Source organism: Medicago sativa, chromosome 7, assembly GCF_051527215.1.
Source record: "Medicago sativa cultivar Bolivia chromosome 7, Bolivia_mono, whole genome shotgun sequence".
Classification (NCBI taxonomy): domain Eukaryota; kingdom Viridiplantae; phylum Streptophyta; class Magnoliopsida; order Fabales; family Fabaceae; genus Medicago; species Medicago sativa.
This window is the reverse complement of record NC_140755.1, coordinates 92,042,102-92,064,908: the sequence shown is the minus strand read 5'-3', so window position 1 is coordinate 92,064,908 and position 22,807 is coordinate 92,042,102. Positions and strand designations below refer to the sequence as shown.

Below are 22,807 nucleotides of genomic sequence, written 5' to 3'. Positions count from 1 at the left end.
GGTTGGTTTTTCGTGTCCTAAGTAGGGGTAAACCAATGTTTATCGGCAATTTGTAAACTTTTTATGACCCATCAGATTGTTCTCCCTTCACTCTCTTTGTACAACTATGGTCCTAATTTTCCTAAGCTTTTCCTTACTATAACACAAATTCCTGTGTTGTCAATGGCCAATAATCTGCTATTTGCTGTTGCCTCCAGCCTGTAGCGTCCTTATTCTGTCTTGTGTTTCTGTAAATTGCGGTTACATGCATTGATATTATTGTATTTTGATATTTAACGCCTTGCCCTGCTGGAAGAGATACTTATTTCATCTCGATTCACTTCATCACTTGCATTACACTTGTTTGTGATTCCCATTGTACAGTAATAAATAGATATGTGGAGTGAAGTACTCGTATAAAAGACTCTTAAAAGATGTTCGAATACCCCATTGATGTTACATCACTAGAGTGCAATTTTCAATCTAAACTTCATGTTAACTTCATGTTGGGACCATTATTAATTTGTGTAAGGACACCAAACTAGAGTTTGATCACTTGATATACTATTCATGATAATGTTTAACATCTACCATAAATCAAAATTTGATTTGATGCCAGCTTTGTGTGGTTGGCACATGAAAAAACACCTATCATGCTTTCTTCCGGTCATATTTCTCATGATGCATTTCAGATAGCAATACAAGTTTTAGTTGACTTTTTTGTATGAAGAAAATACTACAAAATGAAAACATCATAGGTTTATATCTCTCAAAGAATTCAGCTCATGAGACTTAAGAGAAAAATGAGAGTTAGCCCTTTAGTGACACTTGGTAATGTCCACAGAAGAAGACAACTTGGTTGTGGCCCTGCATCAAGAGTTCTCAGGAAGATGGTTTTCAAGTTGAAGAGTAGCTGGAAGAAAGCTATGAAATGGCATAGGTACAGTCCACAGTATAGCTATGATCTTCGCAGTTATTGTCTGAACTTCAATGATACTCAATTAAACGATCATACACATTGTATCGGTTGATGATCATTTCTTTTTAACCTTCTCTTTTATGTATTAATGTAAATATGTATCATGAATAAGTTCTCTATATTGATGTTGAACCTTTTTTTTTTTTTCTTCTTTTCTTTTTCATTTTTATCATACCGCGATATTACTTTTGGAAACCGACTTATGTTAAAGTATGATAGTAAGATATGTTAAACCTTTGAGAAAAGAAATTGCAAATTAAGCATATGCGGAGTTTATTTGATTTTGTATATTTCAAGTGCCGCCTATACTATCAAAGAAGTTTGTTACATTTTTGTTTGTTTTAGTTTGTTATCTCTTTCCTATCCTAATCATAAGAAGATTAATTAGTCAAGAAACATAGAATAAAACAAACTTTTTCTAACGTATCCGCCTATAAATATAGACAATCATAGTAATAAAAACATAGTCAAATATTTTTTCAACCATGCCTTCGATTCAAGTTCTTCTCTTGATTCTCACCCTCTTCGCATCATTCATTAACCCTACAACCTCACAAACATGCAATTCATACACTTTCCCAAACAAACTTAGCTATGCAAGATGCAGTGATTTACATGTTTTAGAATCCTCTTTGTATTGGAACTACAATCCAAAAACTAGTATAATCAATGTTGCATTCAAGAAAAATAACGTAAAGGATTCTAGTTGGGTTGCTTGGGCCATAAACCCTACTTCGAAGGGCATGATAGGATCACAAGCCCTAATCGGTTATCAAAATTTTGATGGAAGTTTCAAAGCTTATACTTCATCAATATCAAGTTATCAAACTATGTTACAAGAGGGTAATCTTAGTTTTCCGGTTTACAATCTTTCAGGAATGTCCGTAGATGGGAGCATGATGATCTTCGCAAGTTTACAACTTCCTCAAAACGTCACTTTGGTTAATCATGCTTGGCAAGAAGGATTGGTTTCTAATGATGGAAGTTTGAAGTCTCATGCTTTGAGGGGACCTAATGTTCAAAGTTTTGGAACTTTGGATTTTACATCTGGTAATATAGTTTCTCAAAACGTTGGTGGAATATTGAAGTCTAAAATGATGATAAAAATCGTAAGTAACATACTCGTTTTCTTTTCATTCTTTTTTATACAAATCACTATTTTATATCTACATTTTAGTTTAGGTGATCATCATTGTTTTGTTTCTTTTTGGAATACAAAAATATGTGTAAATTTTAGTATATTTTAAAAGTTTTTATTCAGGATTTTAACATACGTATCTTTAAAATTGTAGTTCATACCTGAAAAGGTTGAATTGGCATAAGTTCTTAATATTTGTTTTTTAATTGTTTTTGGATAAGCGATATTTTTTTAGAGGTGGGTAAGCAATTTTTTTTTACCGAAGGTGGGGAAGCAATTTGGTATATCTTATATTTGTTTTTTATTGTATAATTTCATAAAAATCGTCATGATAAAATAAGAGTTATAAGATCGATTCTTGCTTTTAGGACACCATATTTGGATTTATTTTTTGTTTATATCTTATATACTATATTTTTATGAAATGTTAATTATATTTTTGTTGTCATTCAAAAAGACAAGAATTTATATCATATTTATTATGTTGTTGGTGTCATTGAAAAAAATAATAATAGTTTGTCTTTTGAATAAGATAACTATAGTTTGTTACAATATAATAAAAAAGATAAATATAGTTTGTTTGTTGAATAGGATACATATAGTTTGTTATAATATGAAATAGCAAAATATATAATCTAAATTAAAATCAAAATAATTTTAATTAAAATCAAAATAAAATCAAAATATCCTAAAAATTACTATTCATAATTCTACACATCAGCATAATAAATAAATAAAAGCGAACAGACGGGTACATAGTATCCGTCTAAGCGCTAGTAAAAAAAAATATATACTTGTTTAGTTATTTTCACTATTTATTATACTGAACTTAAAATAAAGTGAAAATAAAATGACATTTGTACTGATTATGGTTTAATTTCTCAAATATGTGATCTCCTCTAACTGTTTTATTTATTTATTTATTTGTTGTTATTATTTGTTTGAAATTTTGAACTTTAGTAGCATGTATGATGGCTAACACTTTTGTCTCTCTAAAGGTACATGCGATTGTGAACGTTATCAGTTGGGGAACACTAATGCCAATTGGAGTAATATTAGCTCGCCACTTGAAAAGATTTGAAGGACCATCAGGATCAACATGGTTTAAATTACACAGAGCTTGTCAATCCATAGCATTATTATTTGGCACTATAGGTTTTGCCACTGGTTTATATATGGGAAATCATCCGGGAATTCACAATACTCCACATAGATGCGTCGGAATCACTCTAATGACTTTGGCATTTGTTCAAGTTTGTGTTACATTTTTTCTTAGGCCAAAGAAAGACCACAAGTATAGAATATGGTGGAACATTTTTCATTTCTTAGTTGGTTACACAATTATTGTCTTAGCCATATGGAATGTCTTCAAAGGCTTTGACATATTGGAGGGTAATATCATGTGGAAAATATCATATGCTTGTGTAATTGGATGTTTGGTTATAATTGGTTTGAGTTTAGAAGTTGCTACTTGGATTAGGTGGTTATGGAACAAGAAGAGCAAAGAACTTGGAGTATAGGGAAGATAAGGTTAAAGGGTCGCATTATTGGTGATTTGAATCAAAATATGTTTGGTTGTCTTTGCTTATGTTGAACAATCTCTACTTTTATATTTTTAATACTATTTTATTTATTGGAAGAAAACACTTGCTATCATTGGCTATAAGATAATTTTATGTTATTTACTATTATAATTTCATATTAGTTTATGTAGGAATAAAATCATGTATAGAATTTAATTTGGTTTGATTGTTTTATGTTTGGTGAACTTCATTCTTGCTATCTATTTAATTGTTGGCAATTGGGGGAAAGGATCCTCTCCAGTGAGAAACTCTCCTGTTTTCTGCAGTCAATAAATCTCACCATTAATTACACTCTCTCTCCTTTTTTAATTTTAAAACATGTTATCTCACCATTAATTACACTCTCTCTCTCCTTTTTGTCATGATCACACATGACAAAAATGTCACTGGAGACAATCCCCTCCCGGCAATTGGTTTCGTTGCCTTTGTGTCATTCTGAAACTTCTCTGCTTTGTGATTAGTTTTGCATATTTGTAAACTGTTTCTCTAAAATTATTTGTTTTTTTTTGAATTGAATGGCAAAATATATTATATAAAATTATTTGTACTGACCAGTGACCACACAGTATGTGCCGCAAGCCCGCAACAATTTTTTATCAACTATTATAAAGCTCAACTATTTTAAATTTATTATACAGTTGATCAAGTAAGTCATCGTTGCCACGAACAACTAATGCTACATTCTAGAAAAATATATAGAAGGGAAAAAATACCTTTCGGAATATAATTTTGAAAGCAATTCACCAAAAAACAATTATAATATTTAAACAAATAAAACTAAAAGTGTTTCATTTTGGATTATTGTTTTTCTTCCAAAACCTAATTGCAATATGAAAACATATTAATGAAATGCAAAAATAAAAATTATTCCAAAAACCAATTCCCTTAACTATTACAGATGAAAAATTAGAAATTAATTTTCGAAAATGTGGAGAGTGTGAGAGAGGGATGTGGTAAAGATATTTTAGTCAAATTACATTGGAGTGTAGTAATGACCAAAATATGTACCAAAAAAAAAGTAATGACCAAAATTGAAGGCTCCAAGTATGTAAAAAAGCAAAAAAAATAAAAAAATATAAAAAGACGAATATTTTGGTCTGGGTGTGGTTTTTTTTTGTCCGTCGCAACAAACTATTTTTTTATGCCGAGCTTGGTAACGCAAGCATGTGACCTAAGTAGGGGCATTAAGATGTTGGAAGGTCTTTGATGTGTGAAAAAAACAAAACAAAAAAAAACTATTTTTTTATATTCCTTCAAAAAAACTATTTTTTATATATAAAACCTTGAGAAAAAAATTCCAAATTAAGCTTGCTCTGATTTTTTTTTTTACCATATCCTTGATATTTTTTTTTTCAAGTAAGAGGTTCATTGTTGTACCTGAAGAAAGTGTGGAGCACGTGGAAGAGTTTAGGCTCTATTTGAGTGGATGCTGCACTTTGAAAGGTGAAGGCAAAGATTCCTGGATTTTTGATATCGATCATGGTTTTGGTTGGGTTAGTGCCCAATGGCGTACTTTTCTGTTTTATTATACTATAATGCATATCTAACTATAATTATTATTACTCCTCTAAAAAAAAACCATAATTATCAATGTTGTTCTACATATAATTCATGATGACTATGACTAGGTGTCCGCATAATGCATTAGCTCATGATATTGAAATCATCTTTTTCATATGAAAAACCTCACATTGTTGTTTACTAGTTGGAATTGGAACAATGTTTAGACTATTTCTTCTAGGACGTGGAGTAGGTTTAATTGCTACAACAAGTGGCACAAAAATGGTCTTTTGTCCTTTATGGTTAAAAAAGATAAGAGGGGACCGGTTTAATATTGTGGTTATGTGACGGATATAATTTCCTCTTTTTTTATTTCCACTCATGAAATATTTCTTTGAAGTTGTTAATATTAGCCAAAATCTGCTCTTCATGCTTGCATTTTTGCTGAAGTTTAGGTGGGACTTTAATTTGGAAGCAATAATAAGCTAATTATTTAGGACCTACAATGTTTTTGGATGAACAAAGGCCTACAAACACAAGAAGACATTGTTAGAGATCAATATTGGAGCAGTAAGGGCTTACAATTGTAATTAGAGATCAATATTGGTGCAGTAAGGGCTTACAATTGCAAAGAGAACATTCAAACTACCCAATTCCATGTACTACGTAACATGCATTTCTCATTGTTTACCTGCATTGTATGAGCATATGCTTTTAATTTTACTAGAATAGCATGCCCACAATCATGCTGTTGTGTCCTTTTTCTAAGGGTACCACTAGCACTTCGTCAATGTCAAAGGTTATAATATATTCATTTTTTTAGGGGTGGTTATGTGCAAACAAAATTACGTTAACTCGGTTTCTAACGAAAGAGGCTCTTATAATAAGAGTTCGACAACAAAGTAAGTAAAATCTAACTAAAAATGATTTGTTATAGAAAAAATTCAGTGATCATTGAGCTCAAAGACTTAGTTTGTAATTATATGCATTTTATTACTCTATTGCCCCATATCAAAACAAATGCACTTTTAGGAGGAAGAAAAGAGTTTTACTATTTTTTAAAAGCATCACTTGGTATTGATTTCATTGATTTTATTATAGAAAAAATTTAGAGCGAAGAGCAATGTCCATTTAAAGATAGAGAAGCAATTTAAAGAACACTCAAATTTACATTTTACTACTCAAAGGCATCAAACCAAAACCTTACAACAATTTACCCTTTCCTTTTTCTTGTCTTTTTTTGGTTTGTTGTCTTTTAGTCCGATCATATGTGCATCAAAATATATATGGTCTAGTGACTTGTGTTGTGTCCTACAAAAGCATGATCGTGTATCACATGCTTGCTGACTTGTTTTTCAACAAAGTACTTTTTTTGTGACAATAATCGGGGGCTACAATTCTTGAATGTGTAAAAGTAGTCATAATAGTTTCGCATCAAAATTTTAAAATGGTCATTGATTGTGTGTTTCGTTAGTCAAAATAATCTTTGACGTTAGAGTAGTCCTTCAATGTTGATGTTAACGTTTTTCATATAAGGACTGAGATGACAGTAAATAAGTACTTATAAAGACTATTATAATAATAATTAAGAATATTGAAGACATATATGACAATATTAACGGAACATTTTAGCGTAAAAGCTATTTTGACTAAAATAATGCACAATCAGTGACTATTTTAAATTGTGACTATTTATTACACATTTAAAAACCAAAATAACTATTTATTCAAACAATATTTTCTCCTTTTTCTATGAGAGAATTATAACAAATTTCATGGCATTTCAATCGATTAACAATAGAACAAACATGTGGAAATAGGACTAAAGATCTTCTCCATTTGCTTAAAACAAATGAATAATATCATTTGGTGAGAGATAGATACAAAAAATATGTAGTGGGTCTTACCAATATTAATTATTTATGTTTTTTTTTTTCAAATATCTTTGTGTCTTTATCTCCAAAAGAAAAAAATGAAGAGAATAATAAATAGAGATGATCCTAACTTTGAAAATGGACACCGAAATCCCCCACCCAAAGAAACTTTAAGTCATTTTTTTTAAAACGTCCTGTGCAAAAAAACAATGGTTTCTGGCTTTGGGAGCATAACTAAGATGGGCAGTGGCGTATCCAGGACCCTAGGTCAGGGGGTGCAAATTTTTTAACTTCATAAATTATTATTATATATAAATAAAAATGTTAAAATATATACACCAAGTTTTTGTACATTAATTGTTTTCTTCGTATTTTACTGTAAATATATGACATTTTTAACCAAATCACATCAATTAAGAAAGTCGGTGGTAATATTAAATTTGTTTGTAATTACTATTGTTTTTATAATTTGATCTTTTAAGAGAAAGAAAGTTAGTTTATTTTTGCAACATAATATTTATTGTTGATTGAATAAAAAGATATAAAATAAATAGAGATATGTTGGCAAAAAAATAATTAATGTATGGAACTACAAAGTGAGTCTTATAAAAAGGGACAACTTTTTTTTTTGTTAAGATGGTCTTATAGTTAGGGACAATGGTAGTACTAAATTTACAATATTGTCATTGTTTACCCAATCAAATAATTTATTAACAATATTATCATCGCTATTGTCATTGCTTACCCAATCAAATAATTTATTAACAATATTATCATCACTATACTAACATATATATGATGATGAGAATATATAATATATGAGTCCATGCATATATAAATGGCGTGCAGTGGCAGATTTTTTTTTTAACAAAATAATGTTGATTTTTCCAACTTTAAATTTTTTGTCCATGATTATAGTAAAAAAAATCACATATGTTAGTCACAACTCACAACCTCTAGCAAGGGTAACATTTAAAAACAAAATGTTTTCTGGCCCAAGCCCATAAATCATAATAAGATGAAGTTATTTGGAGCTTATCTCTCTTAGAGATAAGTGTAGAAGTAGCCGCCACAGTTTCATCTTCTTCCTTGTTTCATTTCTCATCCTTTTTCCACTTTTCATCTTCTTCCTTGTTTCATTTCTCATCCTTTTTCCACTTTGCTCTATCCTGTTCTTCTATTGTGCGACACTTCTGTATCATTTTTTTTCCAGTTTTTTTTCTTGGTTTGTGAGAGCAAGAGTTGGTCAGATCAGAGGTGCAAAAGGAAATTTTCAGGGTGTGCAAAGTGCAAAAAATATAAGATTTTAGGAGCAAATTTGAAAAATCCAGGGTGTGCAGGTGCACACCCTCAACCAAGTGTAGATCCGCCCCTGAAGATGGGAACAATGTATTATAATATTATAATATGTAAGGTCGATGTTTTAACTTCGGACACCCTACTTATATACTATTAAAAGTGAATTCTAATCACTGGACAACTATTAAACTACTTCACCAAACTAAGAAGAAAAAAGCAATGGTCTCATAAAATACTTTTTACTTCTAAATTTTCCATGCGTTATTTATGATCTCTTGTCAAATGTACTCCAGTGTTTTGATCAGTAACAGGGGCCATATTTCTCCGAGGCAGAGAAAACGAAGAGAAAAAAATTGATGGGATCCTTGTTGGATTTCGTTGACCGCTGATGCTCAATGCCCCACCTTAGAAAATGACGCAGTTATAATCAATCAATAAAAAATACAAGGAGAAAACAATGTACTAATCTTACGCTCCCACCACTCACATGAATCAAAAGCAGTGCATAATTATTTATTAAAAAATAGTAAGTTGATAATTAGATAAAATGCCTGTTTAGATGTGAGAGGTAACAGTGATTTTGCAATTCCCTAAAAAAAAATTATAAAATTAATTATTTTTACCCTAAAAAAAAATTATAAAATTAATTATTTTTACACTAGAACTACTTTGTGCTCTGAAATAAATTAATATATATGTAATATTGAAACACTATTCACTCAAGAAATATATCAAACTATAACTATTTTATAGTCATATAAGTATATCGGTATGGATTTCCTGCTGTTACAGCAGGACGCTGTAACAGATCAGGGCCGTCAAATTTGATTTAATGGTCAAGATCATAAAACTGCTTTGTAATCTAAACCGTTCGATGTGATATCAATAGTTGTGATTGAGTACAGCGTAAAACTGCGTGCTTTATAACAGCACCAAATCCTGGTCCTTATACATTTGATTTGACTACATGAACAAATAATAATCATGTTTATTGTCTTTTATTTTTTTATTTAATCTTCTTTTACTAGTTGCTTTTCTAACAAATAATAAACTTAAAATTAAAGATGTAAATAAAATATATTTTTATAAAAGAAGGCTATATTTAACTCTTTGAGGGACAAGTTGTATTTTATTGTAAATTTTTTTTCACTCAAACAATATACTTTTATTGTTTTTTTTCCTTTCTTTCTATCTTTTCAAGTGATTGTTTTATCTCCTCATGAACAATGTTGACACTCAATAATATACAAACATACGATATTGAAATATAGTATGAGAATTTATTGTTACATAGACATAATGATAAACACCATATAAAATTTACATACACAAATAATACTAAGTTCTATATTTAAACTCACATAAAGTTCTACTTTTGTTTAGTTTTACCCATTGAGGTAAAGGAAAGAACATTTTTCCTAATCATGTGGTGCAAATAGAAACCTCACGTGCACACCGTTAGATATTTTGTAACGTAACGAAAACTCTCACCCGCTGGTTAGTGTTTCGTAACCGAGAGTATCTATCACGCGCTTGAATGGAGCGTAGGATATGAAGTAAGGGATTTGGTCTATAGCCAAAAGAAGGTGCAAAGCGCATCCGTTCGTCACCGTTCCACTCCCTCAAATCCAATTCACTTGCCGTTCCCGGTGACGATACTTTCAATTCTTCAATTTCCCGTGAAATTCTACTTTTTCAGGTAACTATTCGATTATTCACCTCATAATCGATTTCTTCATGCGTTTTCTCTTTTTTGTTGATGATTCTTGTCGATTTCATTCGTTATTTGTTTTTTGGTAGAGACCGACCTAATTCAGCAAATTAATTTGTTTATGTTGATTTTTTTCTTTGCTATTTGATGTTTAATTTATTTATATTTTGCATGTTGTTAGGTATATCATGTGAAGATTTGATCATGGAGTGTCAATTGCTTTTTCATGATTTTTTCAATTTTTGCGTGTTTATTTATCTTTTTGAATGAATTATTAACTAAGGAAAAGTATTTGTATTTGACCATTTTTTTTAATTTTGTTTTAATGAAAAAATGATGTTTTTTTGCTTCCTGGAGTACGAACTTGCATCTGATGCTTGTATACTAACCTTTTGAACTGTTTATTTATCATTATTATTATTATTATTAGGAATTGTACTTGGTACCTACCCTGATAATATTATGAATTATGAATAGTATATATTTAAAGTGAAGCTTGATGTTTAATGTTTTTCATATCTCTGATTGTGCTTACCATTTGATTTGAAAATAAAGGGATTGTTATGTATTTCTGGACAAAAATTGCAATAAACAACATTGTATATTTACAATAACTTAGCCTTATCCTAATAAGTTGGGTCGGCTAAGCATTGTATATTTACCTTATGTGAAATTTTGAGGTTTGTGACCAACAGCTATAATGGTGTAAAGTTTTTATGACGTTAACATTTTCATTCTATCTTTCAAGCTTGTCATTCTATTCATATAGTTTTTACTTTTGTGGCGGGATTTTTGATCTTCAGAAGCAACATTCTCACAAGTGAGCTTCTTTCTTTTGGTTAATTTTTGATACTAAACTAAATTGTCGTTTTTCTTTCACAATTTTGTAGATTGATGACAACTTGTCTGGTTTGGGCATCAAGAACAAAAAGCGACATTTGTAGTATTTTGCTGGTAAGCTTCACCATCTGAGAGATAATGTGAATCTCAGCTTTTATTAGTTGACTAGACAGCTGATACCTTTATCTTTTTCAATTAACAATTTAGGAAAGTAATGGAAGCTCGTCCTGCTTTCTCAATTGAAAGATCAAGTGCCCAGCAACTGAATAACATAGGGATGTCTGGAGCACTTCCTTCATCGTTGTCTGTCCATCCAACACCCTTAGAGGAGACATACCCCAGATTTTCTGATTCGCAGCCGACTTATGTGGAAAAAGATCTTAAGACAAAAACTTTTAATCATTCAAGTCATATAAGTTCTAGTGGAGCAGTTGGGCATATGTTTTCATCTTCCCCTGGATATTCTAACGATCTTCATCACTCATCCCTTTCACCTCATGAAAAACACTCTAGAAGTGCTCATTTTATTTCGCAGTCATTGAGTAACATGGCTTCGGTGCCATTACCGTATTCTTCAAATAATGGACCGGTACCTTCTACAACATCAACACATTATTCCAATGGAAACAGTGCTTCATGGCATGCAGATCCCCTGCCTAGTTTTCTTGATTTCTCTGCAAATGCCTCAATTGATAATAACCAAGTAGAGAGCGGTGCCTGCAATATTATGGCCACCGAGGAGTTTTCTAAGCGAAATGATTGGCAGGAGTGGGCTGACCAGCTAATCAGTGATGACGATACTTTGACTTCTAATTGGAATGATCTTCTTGCTGATAATATTCAAGATCTTGAGCCAAAGGTTAAGGTTTTCATTACTCAAATCAGTATTAGCTTGCAGAGTAAATGAATAGCAATTTATTTAAGAAACATGTTGGGAACTCATTTTGTTTCTTTAGGCGGTGGAATCCATTTCAAAGTCATCTTCACAATTTTCGGCAGGACACCAATCCCAAGGTCACCAACAACTTCCAGCTCTATCTGGAGAAAATCATGTTGGTGTTGCTCCATCTTCCTCAGCAAATTCTGCAACAGCCAAGCCACGAATGCGATGGACTCCTGAGCTTCACGAGGCATTTGTGGAGGCTGTCAATCAACTTGGTGGGAGTGAAAGTATGTCTATCTCTTTCTCACTCCAAAGTAAGATCTTAATTCTTTAAACTTCTGCCTCAATTATTTTTTATGTGCTTCTTTCTACAGGAGCTACCCCTAAGGGTGTGCTGAAGCTCATGAAAGTTGAAGGATTAACTATATATCATGTTAAAAGCCACTTACAGGTATGTACCATTTGCTTTATCTTCCAAGGATTGTTTCCTTGAATGCTTATATTCAAATATGTTGCTTCAACGAAATGCAGAAATACAGGACAGCTAGATATAGACCAGAGTCATCTGAAGGTACATAAGATATGCATTGTATTATAATGCCTTTTGCATGGACAAATTTTTGCATATTAGTTAGGACATAGGATGAGGAGACCATTGGCTATTAAATTTTTACCTGTAAAGTTTGCTGTAGAATTGCCTTTATTAAGTAGATGGCTCTTGTCAGATTTTCTGTTAATTGGAAACTTACTTTGCTCCATATCGAGAAACTTGGAATTTACGTCAAGTATGCTTTTCGAACATGAGAACATATGTAAAAAAGAATTTGAATGGCGCAAGTGTGTGAAGTCTTAAATTGTTGTCTATGGCTCTTAGCCCTTTGTATACAATATTTTGGTTATCTGTTTTCTTAAGACATTTTTTCCTTTCTTTGTCCCTTCACTGTCCTCATGTAAGGGTAAACCATTTTTGAGAAAATGATTTCCATTGAATTTTAACTACTGCGTAATTAGTTGGGAAATTGCTAAATATAAATCATCTCTTTATATGAAATCCGAAGAGAGTCAAAGAGTTTTGGATTTTCAAATAATTAGTTAAGTATTAACTATAATTTCCTTTAGTCTAATCTTTTATTAGATTTGCGTATTGGATATATTATGATACCTAACAGTGAACTTTTTTATTGACCGGGTTTTGTGCATTTGATGTTTCTAAGTAGTGTGTCTTTATTATCTTCCTTGAAATATAGAGTAATGCTCCTTATTTGTGTAATTAATTACATGATTTACAATTTGTTGAATACTGTTGGCAGGAGTTGGAGAGAAAAAACTAAGCCCCATTGAAGATATTTCGTCTCTAGATTTGAAAACGTAAGTGAACTATCGACTTTTATTTGATGCTAACCTCTATTTTGTTATGTATTGTTGTATTTCTAGGAATATTGATACATCAATTTCTTAGACAACATTTTGGTTCTCTAATATGACTTTGCTAATACAAATATTCAAATTTTAAATATCTATATTTGACTTCTTTAAAGGGGGAGATGCATTTTAGAGGGTAAAGTGAAGAGCGATAAATGTTGATTAGAAATAAGAGATTATGATAAAATATATGCATGTGCATTTAAAACGGTAAAGTTGTTAAAATCTAGACCATTTTTTTTCCAATGAACTGTTATAACTTTGCAACAGTAGGTAACATATTTGGTTTTGTTGTAGTGGGTTAGATGAGTAAATTGCACCCCTCTTTAGAGGAGTCATTTCCTAAATGTTTTATATGCTGTTCCCGAGCTTTTACCAACATCTAATCTAATCAATCAATCTAAAGGTAAAAGAGAATGTAGCTTTTGAAACTGGACATGTGGACAGACGTTTTCCATTCATCATTGATGTCGGTCATTTGTTTTGTTTGAAGGGAAAAAGTTGCATGTCCAATTATCCTAGCTAGTAATATCATTCTAGAGATTGACACCAAGTCACTAACACACACAACACTGACATGTAAACTTGCATAGAAATTAGCGCCGTAAAGTTATCTCATCTGCTGGCATTATGAAAGATACTGATTCAGGTATCAAGACTAACCGAAAGAAAATAGAAAATCTTACCCACCATCTTCCAACTCTGAATCAGTGGGTAGGTATCCATGGTCAAGAAGAAAAACGTCTTACAGTGGTATCTTTTCTAGGAATTCAAGAGCCTGAACTGTGTCAAGAACAAAAATATATCTAATAATCAACTAACTGCCTTCTCTTACATTCTATGTCTCTATTTATAAAAGGATGACTAGTAACTACTACAACGACTCTCAACTACTACAACGACTCTCTTGACAAGCCTGCTCTAATTAAAAATGTCTAACTAATTCCTAGTTGGGGCCTGTTCCTAGTAATTATGCATATATCATCTGTTAATCTGATAAGGTAACAGATAAACAAAAAATTATGGGTGTTTTCAAGATTGGATACTATGAGTAAAATGCTAGAAAAGTAGGATTTTAAGATAATCCATCAATAAAGTCTACAGCAAGGTTCTAAGTTATATGGATCAGGAAGGTACTTTTTGATAGCAATGCATCAATGCAGATTAAATATTTTTTATGTCTCTATGTAAGCTTTTGGTCCCCAAGGCTTGGTTGTTGTGGTTGTTGTGTGTAAGCTTTTTGGTCATATTTCATACACAGTAACACAGACATGAATAGTGATTGGTATACTGACTTAACCATTGCATCATTGACAGTGGTATTGAGATCACAGAAGCTCTACGACTGCAGATGGAGGTCCAGAAACGGCTGCATGAACAGCTTGAGGTTTGAATTTATTCTTTTTGTGAATTTTCTTCTGATATGCTCATTTGATTGTTAAAAGATTAGAAATGTGACTTGAAGACTTGTAAGCAAGCTCTATTTTTGTTGCAATTGCCATGACTTTTAGAAATTTATCATCTATAACTTAATGGAATTAGTGTGAATAATCGTTTTTTTTAATGGCAAATGTTAGTATGTTAATTGTTATGGTAGTTTTTTTCCTCCTTGCCAGGACTTGAACCCTGGACCTCCAACTCCTTAACCCTTAACTCAAACCGTTTGAGCTACCCAACTCCCCAACTAGTGTGAATAAAATACTTTTAGGATTTACTCGGATTATCTACTTCAACTGGTGTTTCTGAGCTTAGTGAATAAATTCAAGGAAAATGGAATGAAACTAGCCTGTAAAGGAAGTAGAATAATATTCGGTACTTCTGTTCGTTTTTTAATAAAAAAACGGGTAGTTGTCTAAACACAGTGTCTTAGTGGCAAGGTTATGCTCCCTGTCTCACATTAAGTGATGTTTAAGGTTTTTTCAGAAGAATCTATAAAAGCAATAAATAAGTGGATGGTTGTAACAATTTTACTAAATCATCGTTATTAACTATTGTCCTAAATGCATAGTCAATTTACATAATAGAACTGGCTATTTTGCTTTTGCATTTTAACAAAATAATTTTGAATAGCCTCAGCATCTCCAGCCCCAAGTCGTAGTCTCCTCACTTTATCTATATAGTTTCTACAGTCCTTTTCACCAAATATCATATTCTCATAACCATTTGCTTCAACAAGCAATGATCGAAAATTTCTGCTTACATTTATTCCAGCTTGATCATTGAGTTTTAACCTCCTTTTCAAACTAGGATCCAAAATCTTACTACTTCTAAAATAGCGTGCTTTGCTGGGGCTTATTAGATCATGATTATGCTCAAGAAATATTTTTTTAATAAGTATAATGATTTGAAAGTAATGCACATTTCGTTCATTTGGGGGAGTAACTAAAAAACTTAAAATTAAGTTTTATTGAAAAAATAAAATGTCACTTAATCTGGGAGCATCTTTACAGTTTAATACATGATAAGTTTAACATGCATTACAAAAATATGAACATCTTTGCAGTCATTAGATTAGTGTCATGTATAATTGTAGATACTTGTGGTACCTCAGAGCAAAGGTAGCTGATGTTGATTCTCTTTGTGCACTTATCAATTGAAATTCGCTCGTCTCTCTTTGCTGTGGAGTATGAATTAAAAATGAGATACTAACCATAAAGATAACATTTTGTCAAAAAAAACATCATAAAGATAACATGTTAATTTATAGTTGATGCCCATTCCTTGATTTGTAAAAGAGAATGATCTATCCTCTTCAAGACATTTTTTTTTGCAAAAAATCTAAGCCTTAAATATTTTCTTTTTTCCCCTTCTGGAATCAGGACATTTTTGGATAAACTGATTAGGATTTGTTTGTTTCTTCTTGGGTCATGGAATTAACTTCCGTAATATTGTTTGAAATGTAGCTTTATGCATATGGCATTTAGGGTTATGTTGCTTCTGTCACGTCACATGCATGAACTGTCCAAGGCATTTCACTTGTTCCTCTTATAGTTGTCATGCCTTTTCAGATGATCTGATACAGCTCCCCCCCCTTTTGTGTTAGATTCAAAGAAATCTACAGTTGCGAATAGAAGAGCAAGGCAGGTACCTCCAGATGATGTTTGAGAAGCAATGCAAATCTGGTGTTGAGCCATTTAAGGCATCATCATCAGCCATTGAAAATCCATCTGGAGTGTCTTCTGACACCATGAAAGACTCTCCTACCAAAAATGAATTGGAAGCATCCAAAATGGACCATTGCAAGTCAGGACCTGATCAAGCTAATGGTAGTACCACGGTTGAGGAAAGCTCGCTGGAAGCAGTTGAGAAGCTGGATACCTCCAAATCTCAACAAGCTTCTAAGGATCTTGAGCAAAATGAAAATGAAGATAGCCCTCAAGCCCCTAAGCGTCAAAGGACAGATGAGTAAACCTTGTGATCTTTCTGAATCAGCATTGAACCGACAACACAATACTGATTCATTTGAGTTATAATTTTAGCAAGGAAGACTTGATTGATTAATGCATAGAGCTCTATAACTTAACGGATTCCTCATGTCCTGTTGTGTTCAATGAGGGCTTGTATGTTTACCTTTCATTTAGTTTTAAGTCAGTTTTGACCATGACATTCTTCAACACCTTATCTTATTTGGTATCCTGGTTAGGATGAGATTCTAGTGTACAGTGCAGATAATGGCTTCACCTTATCTTATTAGGACAATATCTTATCAACATCCTACGACCTAAATTTCGATGTGGTATGTACTAGATTTCTAATATGAACTATGTTTTAACTGTATCAAAATAAAAAGTAAGGTACAATTCTAGTTCTTAAGTTGTTTTTTCTCACCAATTATGGCGTGGAAGACATACTTTGTGTTTTGAATTCACTGTCCGTTTGTTGGATTAGAGTCATATATTTCCATTGTAACATGTAGGCTAAGCAGTCAAGATGGCATAAAATAAAGCATTAATCATTTTATTCCTCACTAATTTTTATTTTTTGCATCTCATTTAACTATTTAAATATAAAAAGTTAATAAAGATATAGTAAATCAAACTTTATCATAAAATTTAGCACACTCAGTAATTATACCAAGACACCCTTAAATTTCAAGTTATTAAGAAAGCATTAATTATTATTTTACCCTCCGTCTCATTATAATTTATAATTGCCTTTTAAGAATTGTGTGGTTTTTAAGAAAATGATTAGATGAGTTGATTTTAATAGTAAAATTAATATCATTTACTAAAACACTCCTATTACCTAAAGTAGTTTTTTTTTTAGTAACCCTAAAGTAGTTAAATTGAGTGAAAGAGTGAAATTCAATAGATAAATATATATTAGTGGAAAAAATAATAATCACTCCATTGATATTATAAAGTGACAATTATTTTGAGACAGAAAAAATGTTAAAATTAAAATTAAAATGAAATTGAGTTTATTTATCACAATCAATCTAACCGCTTCGCCGTTTCTATGAATATAACTTAGTTGGTAGGAATAACTCATTTTGACATGTAGGGTAGTTCAAACATCATATTTTTCACTTCCTTAAAAGGTGAAACTCTAGTCACTATGTTATTTGATATAAAAAAAAAAAAAAACTAACGCCACTGGATTATTTGATATAAAAAAAAAATCTAACCATTTAGCTAACTATATAATATTACACCTGGTCCTTGTATAATATTAGGGAAATGTTAACCGATGCCCCCGGGGTACTGGTTAAGGGAGCAAATATAGTAATTTTTGCATTGAAAGCTGTGTAATCAATGCATAAAAAGTTTAAAAAGTGTATTTTTTAACTTGCAATTTCTTCTTTTGGCTTCCTTAACCAGTGCCCCCGGGGGGCACTGGTTAACATGACCCATAATATTAAGTTGTACTTAGTTGCTTAAGAGACTTCTATAACGCTTCTTTCATTGTCTTTAATAAACTGTTTTTTCAACTCTAATAAGCTATGAAGCAACCTGGTTTGCCCAAAGAGAAAGAGGCATACCTAAACGCGGTGAAGAAAAATAAGAGTTGATGAAGTCAGAAGTTGAGTTTGAGAAATTCCATTATTGCATGAAAAACTTGAAAAACCCCACCAAACTTAATAGTACACACTCAACACTAAATATTTCTTCTTCTCCCTCCCATTCACTATGGTAAAACTAACGGCTTGAGATGATTATCTGACTTGTTTTTTGGCAAGTAATCTGATAAAGAAGGATATAAACATAGATGGGGAAGAAACCATTACTAATAAGCGCAGCAAAACATAGACAACACATTTTGATAATATTGTCAAATGTCTATTTATCATATAACTCGATATGCCACATTTAAACCCCAAATGTTTCAACATTTTAACTAGATCTCAAAATTGAAAAACTTTAAAATCAGATGCAAAACAAGTAATCTGATAATTAAAGCCCTCGCAGCAGGATGTAGTTCTCAAGACACGAAAATATTTAGCTATTAAAAGGATTTTAAACTCCTAATGTTCATAATCCAATTTCTTAGAAAATTTAAAACTTCTAAAAATTAATAAATAATAAATAAACTAGGAGAAACTGCAGGCAACACTATAAGTGCATCAAACTTTATTCCACCCCGCTGGTACAATCTCCAAGATGTTCTGCGAAGACTATACAAAAAAAGGCATAACCATACAAATGAAAAATTAAGGAAAGATATAAATTAAACATATATGCATTTTTAAAACTATAAATCACCAAAAAATTTGAGATTTTTTTTCTTTCATTTAATCGAGTAAATAGTAAACATAAGTTATCATATTAAAATAAAGCGATTAAACTTTATAAAGATATTTGCAAAGACGGCCCAACATTCAAATTAGTAATACTTACATGTGACATTGATTCAGGAGAAGCAGAAGTCGACGGCATGTCTTCATCAGAAAGCGGGAAGTTGTCCCCTATATCCCCCGTATACCAGTCCCGATACGGACTTTTGTACCCGGGATGCCATTCTTTGAAATTCCCTTTTATAGCAATTTTTTTTAGAAGTTTGTTTCTCTCATTTTCTGTTGGATTCGGAAGTAACAACAACTTTATTATCTGCAATTGAAATCGTGTGAGATGTTTTATCCAAAAGAAAAAGAAAAGCATGATGAGCATAGAAAACGTTCACAAAACCTTCTTATTAACACAACAATCTAGCTTGCTCTTGGTGAGGTTGACTATATATTCTTCTCCATATTTGCTAATAAATTGTGACCGAACCTTCAATAGAGCTGGAAGTTCATTATACTTTGATCCAACAAAACATAAAGTTGCTATGGCTTCCTTCATGTCTGGGGGAACTTCTCTGAACAACATCGAGACTTTAGATACAAAACTTTAGAACAAAGTTTGCATTTTGTACTTTTGTCACAACAATATAATGGTGGAGTCTTGATCATAACATTAACAAATTATAAAAACTTTATAAGCAAAACAACGTTGACTTCTCATGTTGGCAAGTAATAAATTAAATAATGTTCCAAGTATGCCTTTAGTACAAGCATTTTAATACCGATATGCAAAGATATTTATAATTCAATATTGTAAAAGCATATGCATATTTCCTTACCATGTCTTTCATATTTTCATATTGGCAGTAGCCAGTAGGAACTAGGAAAGAAAACTAATTTACAGAAACAGGTTCATGACACCATACACCTAACAAGATTCCAAAACCATTCATAATACAAACACTGGTTCATTGACGCCTTGCTACTCCAATGCCACGACCAGACTTTAATTTCACGAGTTCATAGACTAGTTTTATCTAATACATTAGCATTTTCTTACTAGAATATTCTAGAAATATGCATCAATTTCAATAGTCTTCATCGGTCTTTAAATCTCTTAATATTTACCTCGTGCAAATTGGATCTAAGGGTGAAATTCGTAAGCCTAGAGTATAGCCCACATTACTACTACTCAGTTATTTCCTTCCTAATATCATAGCTACTCCCTCTGTTGTTGATGTTTATATTATTATTACAGGTTAAGGGTGACCGATTGAACAAGCGAATCACATGCTATCATACAAATTTAAATCTAATGCAATTTTTGAAAGGTGCAAATCCAATGAAATAGTATGCTAGTAGACATAATTACGTTTAATATCTAGAATAGTACCTTTCAGATTGATCAATTGAAGGAAGACGACGAGCAATTAATTCGCAAAAGGGTATGATAATCTCTAGGACCCGAATCAAATTTTTCTGATCAACAAAATCCACCACCTGCACAAATACGAAGAACAATGTCACAAACTAAGCCATTGACATAAAATCCTTAAATAGAAAAAGACGCAACAATAGATGGTTATACCTTCAAACGAGCACTATTTTCTCGTTCAGACCGGAGAGCAGATATAATTTCCCGTTGCACCTCACCAATCTTTCGCTCCTTTGAACGAATTAGATATTTTGCATATTCACTGGTCTCATTCAGCAAATCTACTAGAGTTGTCTCTTTCGGCAAAGTCTTGCTGAAATGAGCTGCCTCTTTCGGATAAGTCTCGCTGAAACGTATAGACAAATGAAAGAGTACACAAACATCAGAAATCTACAAGAATATCAACATTTAAATAAAAGGTCAAATATATATAAAGTCATTACCAGGTGATTGGCTTGTAGCAACATGAGATCATGTTAAATAGCACTGACATTGTGGGGGTGGTTTCAATCTACATCATAGTAAAGGAACATGTTCAAAGATAATTAAACAAGCAAAACCCCATTATGTAGAGTTATTATTCTAAGAAAACCGCGCTATGAAGCTCATAAACCCTTACGAAAACCCTTAAGACAAGAGCGCGATTACGTTGCTTAAAAGAAGAAGAAAAAAAAAAAATTACATTAAAGAGAATGACGGTCCTTACCTGTTTTTCTTCACTTGGCAAAACAAGTAGGGTATGCTCTGTTTTTTCTTTTGTGATAGCTCTTTTTGTAATTATATATAGAGTATTACAAATTGTATGTAATTTGTAAAAGTATATTTATAAATTTACAAAGAATCCTTTCACAAAAGATATAATTAATTAATTAATAATTATGATTATAATTATCCCCTTAAAAAAATTATTATTAATTCGGAATCAATCAAGAAACACACACATATTGTCACAAGGCTGAGTTACAATCAGGTCGCCCACTTTCGTGGCACTGCTAAAAAATTGTGCAAGATATACTGTTAACCACACCGTTTTCAGGATAAAACATGTTTAACTATAACTGATTAACAGTGCCACTCTTTTAAAATATATTTCAGATCAAGTATTAAAATATATTAGATTGCATATTTCAGATTGCGTTCCAAAATATTTTGGATTGAGTTCTAAAATATTAACAAAATTTGGGGACTATGAAAACACTTTCTAATAATGATTAACTTAATTACTTAATTTGACATTTCTTTCCAAATTATATATATATATATATATATATATATATATATATATTTATTTATAAATTGAGAATGAATCTTCTCATATTTTGCGACAATATTTTAGGTTAAATATATTTTTAGGGTTCTTTGAGTATTATTTTTTTTTTTTGACAAGAGGGTTCTTTGAGTATATTTTGTTTAATAGACGAAATGCCGAATAATATGCGTATATATGATATGCAAATACACATAAAGCTCACGGAAAATCTTCACAATAAACGTAAAAACTAATTGATCCTGATGAATGAATTGAATTGCCCAATATTTTGAATTTTCACCGAATCAATTCAAATGCCCAAAAAAGTTTTAAAACCATTAGTGCAAGATGTCAGGCTGTAAGGTATCTAAATAATCATGCAACTTAGAACTAGCATAGTATTGCTTTTAAAAATCTTCTAGAAGTAATGATTTATGGAAGCCTAAACATGAGAGGCGTGTTTATAGATATGGCGGACTTGCATGATTTAAAATACATCAAAACTTAGTATTTTTTTTTTTTGAATAAGCCAAAATGAAACTTATATTAAACGACAAGTCATATATTATATCCTTAAAAAAAAAAAGTGATATATTATATAATGCATGATGGGTTCATACTTCATATATCAATCAATACTTAAATTTTAGTTGATAGTTGTATTTGTTGCTATGAGTTGAACTTTGATATTTGCATTTGTTGTCTTCATCCAGACCTCTATGATTGCATTGCTTCAAGGTCATGGGAAAACTTAAATAGATCCCACCAAGTTATATAGGTCTCACATATAGTGGAAACCATTATAATTAAGTCATTCCAATCTTATCTTATATAGAAAATGATCATTAACATCTAATAAAAATCTATAACATTGTTTACATCAACAGTTTAAGGAGAAACACTTACGAAGATGAGACATATGTATTCCTTTTATAAGTTGAGAATGAATCTTCTCATATACATTTTTTTATAACGAATCTTCTCATATTTTGTGACTAAATATTAGGATAAATATGTTTTCTTTTCTACAACTAATGGTCAGATTTATTTTATATCAACCAAATGTTTATCTAACTCTTTATGTAATATTTGTCCCATGTTTATTTACGAATTTATCAATGAAAACTATTTGTCCCGTATTTTTATGTATGTGTCAACCATTTGTCTCGTGTATTTTCAGTGATAAATAATTA

General features: G+C 31.4%; 2 protein-coding genes and 1 long non-coding RNA gene across 3 annotated transcripts; 2 read left to right on the top strand and 1 right to left on the bottom strand.

Annotated features, from left to right (window-relative positions):
• The first annotated feature begins 1,443 nt into the window (after positions 1-1,443).
• On the top strand, positions 1,444-3,676 carry LOC146910272 (cytochrome b561 and DOMON domain-containing protein At3g59070-like). The gene is made up of 2 exons (XM_085730968.1): positions 1,444-2,067; positions 3,095-3,676. The coding sequence occupies exons 1-2, from the start codon at positions 1,444-1,446 to the stop codon at positions 3,614-3,616; spliced, it is 1,146 nt and encodes a 381-aa protein (XP_085587094.1). The 3' UTR covers positions 3,617-3,676.
• Positions 3,677-9,960: 6,284 nt separating this feature from the next.
• Positions 9,961-17,021, top strand: LOC146910271 (protein PHOSPHATE STARVATION RESPONSE 1-like). The gene is made up of 9 exons (XM_085724829.1): positions 9,961-10,051; positions 10,954-11,017; positions 11,111-11,762; positions 11,860-12,073; positions 12,161-12,237; positions 12,318-12,357; positions 13,097-13,154; positions 14,526-14,595; positions 16,252-17,021. Exons 3-9 carry the CDS (start codon positions 11,118-11,120, stop codon positions 16,615-16,617), a joined length of 1,470 nt encoding a protein of 489 aa, XP_085580955.1. The 5' UTR covers positions 9,961-10,051; positions 10,954-11,017; positions 11,111-11,117; the 3' UTR covers positions 16,618-17,021.
• Positions 17,022-18,465: 1,444 nt separating this feature from the next.
• Positions 18,466-19,521, bottom strand: LOC146910270 (uncharacterized). Its single transcript, XR_015018347.1, has 3 exons — positions 19,334-19,521; positions 19,046-19,255; positions 18,466-18,822 (listed from the first exon to the last, which is right to left on the bottom strand). It is a non-coding gene; the product is annotated as an uncharacterized LOC146910270 (long non-coding RNA).
• Between the last annotated feature and the right edge of the window lie 3,286 nt (positions 19,522-22,807).

Excerpts from the sequence above, each read along its gene's own strand:
- LOC146910272 (XM_085730968.1), top strand. The coding sequence starts at position 1,444 with ATGCCTTCGATTCAAGTTCTTCTCTTGATTCTCACCCTCTTCGCATCA. Across the intron at positions 2,068-3,094 it reads CTAAAATGATGATAAAAATC|GTACATGCGATTGTGAACGT; the intron begins GTAAGTAACATA and ends GTCTCTCTAAAG.
- LOC146910271 (XM_085724829.1), top strand. The coding sequence starts at position 11,118 with ATGGAAGCTCGTCCTGCTTTCTCAATTGAAAGATCAAGTGCCCAGCAA. Across the intron at positions 11,763-11,859 it reads TTCAAGATCTTGAGCCAAAG|GCGGTGGAATCCATTTCAAA; the intron begins GTTAAGGTTTTC and ends TTGTTTCTTTAG. Across the intron at positions 12,074-12,160 it reads TCAACTTGGTGGGAGTGAAA|GAGCTACCCCTAAGGGTGTG; the intron begins GTATGTCTATCT and ends TTCTTTCTACAG.